We start from the raw sequence: 11,952 nt of genomic DNA, 5'->3' as shown, positions 1-11,952 counted from the left end.
TACCAGTATTTTTTCCATAAATATCTGATTTTAAACAGGAAAATAAATGTGAACTACAATGTGGAATAAATATGTAATCCACTTTTGCAATGCAGGGCTATGTTTTGTAACACATTATTTAGAAAAAAGGGTTTTTAGGAGACGTTCTGCTCAATATGGACAAAATACTTTAACATTTAAATGTAGAAAAACTCAAATGATATAAAACCCAAAAAAATACTAAATGTACATTTTAACAAACCTGATGCTGCTTTTAAAAAAGTTTTTAACTGATTTTTGAATTGTTCATGCCTCTTCAATCTACTACTAAGCTACTAATTTCCTTTAGTATCAGCATCATTTGTGACTCTGAGTTAAACTGGGTAAAGGTCAGAAGTGTGAATCCTGTAAATCTCTCGTACCTCTTTCTCCCGGTTGCCCATTCTGTCCGTTCTGTCCAGGGAAGCCGGGTCTTCCTGGGGGTCCTTGCTCTCCCTGCGGCCCCGGGCCTCCGTTTCGGCCGGGCTCTCCGGGGGGCCCCGGCACGGTGCGGATGGACACCGACGGACTGGGCACGTGGTTCAGGATGGAGTTGTAGCGAGCCATGTGACCTGATAACAGAGGGAGGACTTTAAATATCCACATCAAGTATAAAGTATTTAAATGGTGCCGTTAGACTTTCAACCAAAACAAAGAACAGTGAGCATATTACACCAGTTTAAGCTTCACTTCATTGTCTCACAGTGTCTTTTAGAATAGATTTAAGCTTCTTTTTAACTTGTTGTTAAAGCTCTAAATGTTTTTTTTTGGGGGCCAGACTCTCTGTTGTTTTTACAATCCTTCACAAACTCTCAGATCATCTACTGCTGAGCTTTTAAATACACACAAGCTAATAATGATGCTCCAAAATGATGGAAAACTCTACTTAAAGCTATAAGACATCTAATTCTATTCTTTTCTTTTTCTCTGTAAAGCACTTTGAGCTACATCCTTTATATGAAATATGCTCTAATAAATAACGTTTATTATTATTATTTTTACTAGCATCACACTCCAGAATCTCCTACTGAACTGTCTGTAGTTGAGTTGCATTGTGGGTAATGTAGGCACCATGTTTTGTGTGAAATTAGACAATGTTTCTGGTTCTGTTGCATTGATTTTAAGTCGCACAACGTCACTAAATTTGTGGAAGAAATGTGTTTCACAAGCAGAATAGTAGTTAGAAGCTGAGTACAGATGAACTTCAGCTACATTTAAATGATCACTTCACTGAGGAGAACTTGATTAAAGAGTAAAAGATGAATAAATGTGTTTTATTGCTGCAGCTTCAGTCTCTCCTCTGTCTTAATGCTGACTCAGTAACTGTTGCATCACTGAGTCTGAACACACAGCTAACATCTGTTCATGATGCTCTGAATAATCCTAAACACACACTATCAACACTATCAACAGGATTTTATTGGATCTACTTTCTACTCAACAAATAGTGTGAATTAAAACTGTTGGATGAATAAAACCAAACTGATGTGATAAGAAGAATCCTGTAGACTCTATTCTAACCTTTAATCCTAAAGCCAAGTCTCACCTTTTAAACACACACAGGTTAGAGGAAGTGTGTGTGTGTGTGTGTGTGTGTGTGTGTGTGTGTGTGTGTGTGTGTGTGTGTGTGTGTGTGTGTGTGTGTGTGTGTGTGTACTCACTCTGAATCAGCTGCTCACAGACCTGACGGGCGATGGCCTGAACCGAGGACGTCGACTGGAGGTCGCCCTGAAAACACAGAATATTAAACTCTGTCACAAACCTGCTGCTCAGATTAAATCAGAGGTAACATGTTGAGGTTGTTGTGATGTTGAAGCATTATTATTGATTCAGATTGAGAAGTATTGCCAAAATAAAAATGTATTAATGCGTTTATATTTAACAGATTAAACTACTGCAGCACTTCTTACAGACTACCAGTCGTTTAAAAAAACTACAAATGATGCTCAAATTTTAACCAAAATAAAGGAAACATTTGCATATAACTGGTTTTAGCTGCATTCATTGCCTCAGAGTGTCTTTTACAATAGATTTGAAGCTTCTTTTACTTTTTTAAAAGCTCTCTTTTGTGGACCGGCCTACATCGTCATTTTAACAATCCTTCACAAGCTGTCAGATCATCTACTGCTGAGTTTTTAAATACACACAATTATACACACATAAAAACATGCAAAGAAGTGCAGCTTTCTTTATATTATTAATTATTATTAATTAAACCTTTACTAAAGCTGTAAGAGATACACATATTTATTTAATCTGGCTTTTAATTAGCATCATTTCAACTTATTTTTTACTAAATGTCTGATTTATTATTATTTATTTTTATTTGTAGTTGTTTTATTGTATTATTATTTTTAAAATGTTTTGGGGTAAATTAGTTTTTTTTGTGTCCATGTGGTTTAGTTTAAATTCAAAGGGTTAAAATGTGAAAATAAACGTATGAATAACTTGCAAACATTCTTGTTTTGTGGACCCAGCATCAAATTTCTGCTTTTAATCCATTTTGAGAGAATATATATATATATATTATATTATATATATAAGAGGGCAAGATGGACTGTTCAAATAATACTTTATCTGATTTTTATTTTATTGTATTTTCCTGTTTTTGTTTGTCTATTGATTATTTATACTGGATAATGTTGATCTGATTATTACCTTATTTTATTCAGCAGTGATTTTTGTCGTTATTATTTAACTTTAACTCTGACATGTGTGAGTTTGTGATGTCTTGTAAGCTGGTGTGTGTGGATGACACGATAATAAAAATATAAATCAATCATGTCATGTTTTTTTTCTGTGGTTAAAAGTTACGCATCAGATAAACACGACCCTGTGATGATCTTAAAGAGTCAGTTTAATAGTTGTTTGGTGCTTTAACTGAGCTTTATGTGTCTGTAACCTTCAATCTAAACATGAGAACATCTGCAGGAGAAGGTAAGATATGTTCAGATATGAGCTGATGGGGTGAATCATTGCATCCTGACCTCTTGTCATTCATCCCTTGAGGTTTGTGTGACATTAAAAGTCTTAACTGCAGCATCATCTCTGGGTGTGGACTTCCTGTGTTTACAGGATGTGACATCAGCATAACTTTCCCCTCTTGCAGCAGTTTTTAGGTGACATTAGTGTTGCCCCAGTTTGGAAATACCGAAATTCATCTGTCAGCAACATGAAGCACTGATGATAAACTTGATGAAGAGTTTTTTTTCATCTAATTATTTTTTTAAAAGTCTTTTATCGGATTAAGATCCTTTTGGTTCGTGTAAACTGCTCATAAGAACATTTTATTACTCATTATTTTTGTTTATCACTTATTGTTATTGTTTATTTTTGTGATCAAACTTGCTCTTGTTCTGTAATATATTATAATTAACTTTATTTCTATCACACCTTTTCAAACCAAAGTCACAAGGTGCTTCACATAATACAATATTAACACAATAACACAATAAAAGCAATAATCAAACATAAATAGATTAGATTATTTCACAAAAAGCAGCAATTATACAATAATACAGGGATGTCTGTCTGTATGTGGGTCAAACAACTAGTTGATATGGTGTTTTATTGAGAGTTTAGTGTTTTTAAGCAAGTTGAATTATTTGGTACAAAGTTTTTATGGTTACACCACTTAGACATTTTTACCATAATCCTCTAATATATTCTCTCTAAATGGATTAAAAGCAGAAATTTGATGCTGGGTCCACAAAAAAAGAATGTGTGCAAGTTATTCATACGTTTATTTTCTACATTTTAACCCTTTAAATTTAAACTAAATCACATGGAGACAATAAAACACCCATCTTTTAACCATGCATGATGAAAAAAAAAAGAAGGATATTCCTCCTCTTCCACTTACCCGTTCACCTTTATCTCCCTTGCTTCCAGGCAAACCCTGCAACAGAAGAGACTCTAATTAAACTCTGCTCAGATTTTATTGACCGTGTTAAATTCTTCATGTCGACAAGGTGATGAAAACATGAAGCGAAGGACATTAACCTGATCAGCTCTCTCTCTCTCTCTCTCTCTCTCTCTCTCTCTCTCTCTCTCTCTCTCTCTCTCTCTCTCTCTCTCTCTCTCTCTCTCTCTCTCTCTCTCTCTCTCTCTCTCTCTCTCTCTCTCTCTCTCTCTCTCTCTCTCTCTCTCTCTCTCTCTCTCTCTCTCTCTCTCTCTCTCTCTCTCTCTCTCAGCACATAAACCATTTTAAAACCTGACTTTATATATTTTTTTCTTTCTGCTCTTTCTCTGCACTGACTTTGATTGTTTTCGGGCCCCTGCCGGCTCCTCTGACTTGAGGAAACTGTGGTTTGACTGCAGAGCTCCTGATCGTTTCACACTGATAACTCACATCCTTTTTTTTTCTCCACTGTTGACTTCATCTTACTTTATAACCTTCATTGTTAATGCACTAGAATGAGCAGTGATGTGTGTGTTTGAACATCCTTTTTTTGACATCATTGACATTTTCTTTGTAAGGTTAAAAAAAACATTCATTGCAATAAAGGCATAAAAAATAGGAGCCAATAAAAAGCAACCTTCAGCTGTCAGAGTGACGACATGGCTGTATTTAATATATAAAAACATGCAGTAAACACATGTAGAGCACTGTCTGAAACCATTACATCTAACCTTCAATCAGAGCTTTGAAAAACACACAGATGCTAAAACACACTTTCAGAATTTCCGGCTCTTAAATTGACATAATGATGAATAACTTCTTTTATATTAAACCCAGTATTTATCCAACCAGCAGTGCCATTACAACTCCTGTATATTTCCCTCCAGGTCATTCATAAAAAGACTCACAAATGATAATAAGTGTGGTTATTAGTAGAAAGGAAAGCTCTTAGCAGTCCACCCACATCTCTGTAATTACACACCTCACTACTTTATATCACAGACATGTAAAGTAATGTGTCTATTCTACGTTTAGGTAGCAGACACAGAGGCAGAGACAGAGGTGACAGATTGAGGTAAACTAAATAACATTATCAACAGAAACAGAAAAATAACATCTCTGATTATCTCACAATATTTCATCTTGTTTGTTTCAAGGTGATTTCAATGAAAATTCATATTATTAAATATGATAGGATGATGAAAATAACTCTCTGTCATCTGTTAGTATCAGTCAAAAGTTTTAGACTGAACTTTAAAAAAAAAATCTTATCCTCAATCAATCTTTATTTGTATCTATTAATTCTTATTTTATGTATTTTATCATGTATTTTAATCCCACAAGTTGAGTGTAAATACTAATAAATGTTTGAATTGATTTGATTTATTTGTCTAGCCGCTAGACACAGATGCTGATAGAACTACAATGTACAATTTAGAGCATAAAGTCTGAATCTTTTCAAAGAGAATCTGTTATTTTTTCTAAACATTGACAAATAAAGTTAACCCTTGCATACTGTTCAGGGTCAAATTTGAACATTTTAAAGCTGTATAAATAAATATACACATTTCCTTTGATGGACTTTTCCCTAATGCGACCCAAAATATACAAACATGTAAGTAAAATGCATCTTTTTGTTATTTTTTGTGCAGCTGATACACAATTTTGTGTATAAAAATGTCTAAATTTGACTTGTTTTTAAATCAGAAAAATCAGCATTGAAACATATTAAATTCTTCATATTCTATATAATGTCGTGCTGGACCATAAAATAATGATTGCAAATGTCTTTTTTCTCTTAATAAATAGAATACACTCTTCATTAAGGATTAATAGAACATGAATTAATGACTGACAGGGGATTTATGAATGTGAACTGGTGTAGAGACTAAATATAAGCAGCCTGTAAGAGTTAAACATTAATATAATTATTGTAACTAAATATGTTGTTTAGAGGTGCGGCGCTCATAAACTCATCAAAGGAACATTTTTAGGAAGGCTGGCTGACAGGAGTGTTTCCCCCTCAGGTGTCAACATGACTACAAACCCAGATTATTATGTGTTAGTGTCTCAGATAAACCTGCAGACCTTCAGACCGGACAGGAAGACGTTAATCCTGCTGATAACACACTCTGATCACTGTTAAGCCTGACTGACAGGACTTCCTGTCTCCTCCTGGATATTTACACACAGCGAGGGAACGAGGTTTAAAACCAAACTTTCATTCTTTTGTGTTTCCTTCAGTGTGTGACGGACTCACCGGTGGTCCCAGCTCTCCCTGTTTTCCTCCAGGGCCCGTGTTACCTGGGGCCCCTGGAGCTCCTGGAGTCCCCTGAGGAAAGAGAGACAGACATGAAGAGAAAAGAAAAGGCGTGTTGAAAAAAGAGAGGTCAATAATAAGACAACATGTTCAAAATGTAGAATTATCTCTTTGGTATAAAACAAAATTTACGAATCTTAAGCAGACAAGTCTTCAAACAAACAACTTTTTCTCACAGTGGAAGAAACACTTATGATGTTAACCTTTGTGTCGTCCTCTCGGGTCAAATTGACCCGTCTGTTTTGACTGTTCCTTCTTTCCTCCCTCCCTTCTTTCCATCTGTCCTTCTTCCCTCCCTCCTTCTCTCTTTCTTTCCTACCTCTCTTTCCTACCTTCCTTCCTCCATCCCCCTTTCTTCCTTCCTTCTGTCCTTCCCCTCCTTCCTTCTCTCTTTCTTTCCTCCTCATTACCTCCCTCCCTTCCTTCTTTCCTCTGTCCTTCTTTCCTTTCCTCCCTCCCTCCTTCCTTCCTTCCCTTCCTTCCTTCCTCCCTCCCTCCCTCCTTTCCTTTGCCATAAAACTTCCAAAGAGTCTAAAAATGAAAGAATAAGATTTACTGAGCAGCTTCTGTCTCATCTCCTGTGGATCACCACCTGGTTCAATATCAGGCCCTCCAAACTGTTTGGTTCATAATCTAAATATAAGATTGTGGAAGTAAGATAACAATAAGATTTCCTTTCACCTCGTTACTCTGAGCGTTAGAAAGGAATTAAATTATCTGTGAGATGTGTAATGTTTGTAGTTTTCATTCATCAAATAAAGCTGCTTTTAATACAGTTCTCCACTGCTGCAAGAGCAACGCCGTGGTAACAACATATAAAGTACAGCAGCCTTAAAACACTTTACAGGATTTTAATTTGATGTAAAAAGAAAAAGGACAACTCCTCCTGATATTAACACTTTATTCAAACCACCAAATCTTCTCACAAATCCATAATTATCTCCTTCACTCAGTTCCAATTAAAAATGGACCTTCAAGTGTCTGGCGTGAGAACAAGCAGCGAGATAACAAACTGCAACTCCAGCTGACAGAAATCCTCATTTCTCTCTTTTTATCACAACACATAAACAATGCTGTAAATGAATAATGACTTACGATGATCCCAGAGGGCCCCTCTCTGCCTGGAGGTCCATCTTTGCCTGCCGCTCCCTGTGGAGGAGAAAAACATCAATACTGTGGAACATAAAAGTCCTTTAGTCCAATTTAGTGTCCTCAGTTTTAACACTGTCATGACTTATCTGTACGACGGAGTATTAGAGCCATACTAAGAGGGAAAAAATTACAAGAATAAAGTGGTAATATAACGAGAGAGAAAGAGAGTCATAATGTTAGGAGAATAAAGTGGTATGAATGGCAGCAGGTGTAACCAGCGATAGCCTTGCAGTCGACCGCTACCAGACAGTTCCTCTTCCACAAAACAAGCAATTTCTTCCGAGTCCGTGTGGTTCTTTCTTGGAAATAGACACAGTCGTTTCAAAGTCGTGATACTGATAATAATTTGATGCTGATGAGCCAAAATATGAAGTATTTCCTTATTTGTGAAACTGATACCAAAGTATAACTTCACAAGATGCTCAACATTCCTCATTTTAACGCAGAGGAAGTTCAGAGGAGTTCTCATAATATTACGACTTTATTCTCATAAAATTACGACTTTATTCTCCTAATATTACGACTTTATTCTCGTAATGTTACGACTTTATTATCCTGATGTTACGACTTTATTCTCGCAATATTACGACTTTATTCTTGCAATATTACGACTTTATTCTCCTAATATTATGACTTTATTCTCCTAATATTACGACTTTATTCTCCGAATGTTACGACTTTATTCTCGCAATGTTACGACTTTATTCTCGTAATGTTACGACTTTATTCTCCTAATATTACGACTTTATTCTCGCAATATTACGACTTTATTCTCCTAATATTACGACTTTATTCTCCTAATATTACGACTTTATTCTCGTAATATTACGACTTTATTCTTGCAATATTATGACTTTATTCTCCTAATATTACGACTTTATTCTCCTAATATTACGACTTTATTCTCGTAATGTTACGACTTTATTCTCCTAATATTACGACTTTATTCTCGCAATATTACGACTTTATTCTTGCAATATTACAACTTTATTCTCCTAATATTATGACTTTATTCTCCTAATATTACGACTTTATTCTCCGAATGTTACGACTTTATTCTCGCAATGTTACGACTTTATTCTCGCAATGTTACGACTTTATTCTCGTAATGTTACGACTTTATTCTCCTAATATTACGACTTTATTCTCGCAATATTACGACTTTATTCTCCTAATATTACGACTTTATTCTCCTAATATTACGACTTTATTCTCGTAATATTACGACTTTATTCTTGCAATATTATGACTTTATTCTCCTAATATTACGACTTTATTCTCCTAATATTACGACTTTATTCTCGCAATGTTACGACTTTATTCTCGCAATGTTACGACTTTATTCTCGCAATGTTACGACTCTATTCTCGCAATGTTACGACTTTATTCTCGTAATATTACGACTCTATTCTCGCAATGTTACGACTTTATTCTCGTAATGTTACGACTTTATTCTCGTAATGTTACGTCTGGCCCTAATGCTCCGTCGTACATTTGATTCTACTTTTCAAGGTGAGTAAAGTATTTTGGAAAAGAGAAGCAGCAACGGTTCCAGTTCCAGTATGAAAACATTAGTAATAGAGGTAGTTCCAGTATTGGTAACATCAGTGTTAATACTACTACTACTACAGAATAAATAAATAAATAAATATTTTTCGGAGCTCACATGAACTTAAAACACACTACTTATATCATCTACTGAGGCAAGACAAAACAAAAGGATAGCAAGCGATTCATGGGATTCAATACAGAAATAAACTTGATATTAAAAATAAAAAGTGAGTTACGTAAGTTACAAAGTGCCTCACAAAGTGCATACAATGACAAAAGCAGATGACACATACAAACGTGATTAAAATAATAAAATCAAACAAAACAAATCACAGCAGGCGAGCATCGATTAAATTAGACAAAGTGAATGAAGGTCTGAAGATGAGATTTAAAATACTCAACAGGGTTTGCTGAGCTGACCTTCAGGAGAGACTGCAGTGCAGTGGCAGACGAAGCAGTAATGACAGTGCTAGTAGTATTAGTGACAGTAATGGAAGTAGTATGAGCAGTATATGTATTATTAGTGGCAGTAGCAAGAGACGGTAACAGTAGTATTGGTGGAAGTTGTAGAAATAGCATTAGTAGCAGTAGTATTAACAGTAATAGTAGAGTATAGTATCAGCAGTAGGGCTGGGCGATATAGATAAAATCAAATATCACAATATTTTACACCTCGATATCGATATCACAACAAAATTGCAGGGACTATCGGTGCTTTTACTAGATTTATGATAAATAATCATCATTAATGGTGGGTAAAGTGGGTAAAGGCAGCTAAAAACACTTCTGCTGTATCACGATATTACGACATCCAAAATCTAAGACGATATCTAGTCTCATATCATGATATCGGTGTTTTATTGATATATTGCCCAGCCCTAATTAGCAATAGTTTTAACAGTAGTATTAGTAGCAGTATTCCTGTTAATGTTAATAAAATGAGCATGAAGCGACTTACTCTGGATCCTGCAGGTCCCTGTCTGCCTGGTTCTCCGGCTCTACCAGGAATTCCCTGCAGCATCGAGAGGAGAGCAATCAATCAATCAATCAATCAATCAATCAATCGATCAATCAATCAATCAATCAATCAATCAATCAGTATTTATGCAGCACCAAATCACAACAAAATTAATCTCAAGCCACTTTACACACAGAGCAGGACTAGATACTATGGTTCATTTAAAGATATCCAACATCCCGACATCAGCAGCATTTAACGGGTAGAAACCTCAGACAGAACCGGCTCTAAGTGGGCGACTATCTGCCTCGACTGTTAGATCAGAGGTCACTGCAGGTCATATTCACACAGAGTCTGAATCTTTACAGACACATTTAACAAATTACATCAGTATTTAAGACCGTTTCAGCATCAAAGATGTTGCTACAAGACTAAAATAAAACACTCACTGGGAGTTAATTTGTACTTTAGTCTTGTTTAGTTATGTGTTTTGTATGTGTTTCGTATTGTAGGTCATAGGTTTTATATTTTTGTGTTATGTTGTACTTTATTTTGTATTTTTCTTTTAGCTCTCCAATAAAAAGCAAAACACTGGACACTGTAGGCTAATACTGCAGCTTGCTGTAGTGTCAATAACTCTGTAATATGAATTGATTTGAACCACAGAGACAACTGACGACTATTTGCTTCTAAAAGGTCATATTAGTGCCAGTAATTCACAGTAGAGCAGTAATTACTTGTACTGTAGGAGGCATTTTTTTCAAGCAGCAAACTTCTCTGAATTATCAAACTGCACCATTTTCTGGCGCTAACAATGACAAATACAACTTTATCAAGTATCTCACAGCTCGACATCAATGTAAATATGGTGAAAATTTGACTCTGATTTTGCAAACGGATGTAGTGATGTGTTAACCAAACAACAGGTCTGACTCATACAATATTACATGTATGTTGTGTTTGTGTTTTTTTTTTTTACCTGTGTTCCTTGTTGTCCAGCCTCACCTTTCTGTCCTCTCTCACCTGGACCACCCTGCAGATAACAAAATATACACATTTTTTACATTTACAAAAACAGGCCTCAGTTTCTATGTAATTTTATGATACTGAATGTTACATTTGCAACATCATGTAAAAATGGTGTTTTCCATATGTTGGAAATGTATATCACCATTGAGACAAATACGTTAAAGCAGGTTTTATATTGGATAATATATTTTTCAAGAGAAATGACATGTATGTTTGTCTTACTGGAGGTCCAATGATGGAGCGTCCACTGGGTCCCTGTGGTCCTTGTGGTCCTTGAGGTCCTGGTACACCCACATCCCCAACTGCACCAGTCGGACCCTGCAGAGAGAGAGAGAAACAGAAATGCATGTTAGTACTCAGGTCTTAAATGGCAAAATGCAAGTCAAGAGGTCTTTCAGGTCTTTGAATGCTGACCATAACACAACGTGGCATCCAAAACTGCAAGTCTTGTTTTTTTTCTGTTCTTTATATACTGTTCCAGGATTGGACCAGGTCAAGTTCTCAGGTGGTTCCACAGCAGCCAGAGCTTTTATTTTTATTGATTTAAAGAGTAAAATAACATCAGTTCTCTGGTTGAACGTTTCAAGCCTGTATCACCTCTGACCTCACACAACAGTGATGTCAGGATATACACCTGGGACAAAACAGGGTGTTGGGTACGCACATCCTAAAACTTTCACAGGTGCTGAATCAAAAATCAACTGAAGGCAAAAACAGAAAGAGGATCCGCACACTGTATTAAAATCTGCCAGCAACTTTAATTACAAAAGCAATATTTCGATCGAACAGATCTTCGACACAACAGGTATTGTCAAACCAACATCACAAAACAAGACAAGCAATATATAGACACAGGTTCATTTATTACACAGGTGATTGTGATCTGCGTGATTGATCCCATAGTGTTCTCCTTGGTTTAAAAATACCTGACGAAGATCTGTGACATTGAAATGTTGCTTTTGTAATTAAAGCTGAGTGGAGCTTTTAATACCGTGTGCAGATCCTCTTTTTGGTTTTTGGTTG

At 35.8% G+C, this 11,952-nt stretch overlaps 1 protein-coding gene across 1 annotated transcript in view; it reads right to left on the bottom strand.

Annotated features, from left to right (window-relative positions):
* LOC133996800 (collagen alpha-1(XIV) chain-like) overlaps window positions 1–11,952 on the bottom strand; it is a 204,443-nt gene that overhangs the window by 7,456 nt on the left and 185,035 nt on the right. The window contains 8 exon segments of the mRNA XM_062436384.1: window positions 402–590; window positions 1,680–1,746; window positions 3,881–3,916; window positions 6,180–6,251; window positions 7,335–7,388; window positions 9,901–9,954; window positions 10,880–10,933; window positions 11,152–11,247. Coding sequence (XP_062292368.1) covers window positions 402–590; window positions 1,680–1,746; window positions 3,881–3,916; window positions 6,180–6,251; window positions 7,335–7,388; window positions 9,901–9,954; window positions 10,880–10,933; window positions 11,152–11,247 — 622 coding nt within the window.

The sequence above is a fragment of the Scomber scombrus genome, chromosome 16 (assembly GCF_963691925.1).
Source record: "Scomber scombrus chromosome 16, fScoSco1.1, whole genome shotgun sequence".
NCBI classification, from domain to species: Eukaryota; Metazoa; Chordata; class Actinopteri; order Scombriformes; family Scombridae; genus Scomber; species Scomber scombrus.
This window is presented reverse-complemented; position numbering and strand designations above follow the sequence as displayed.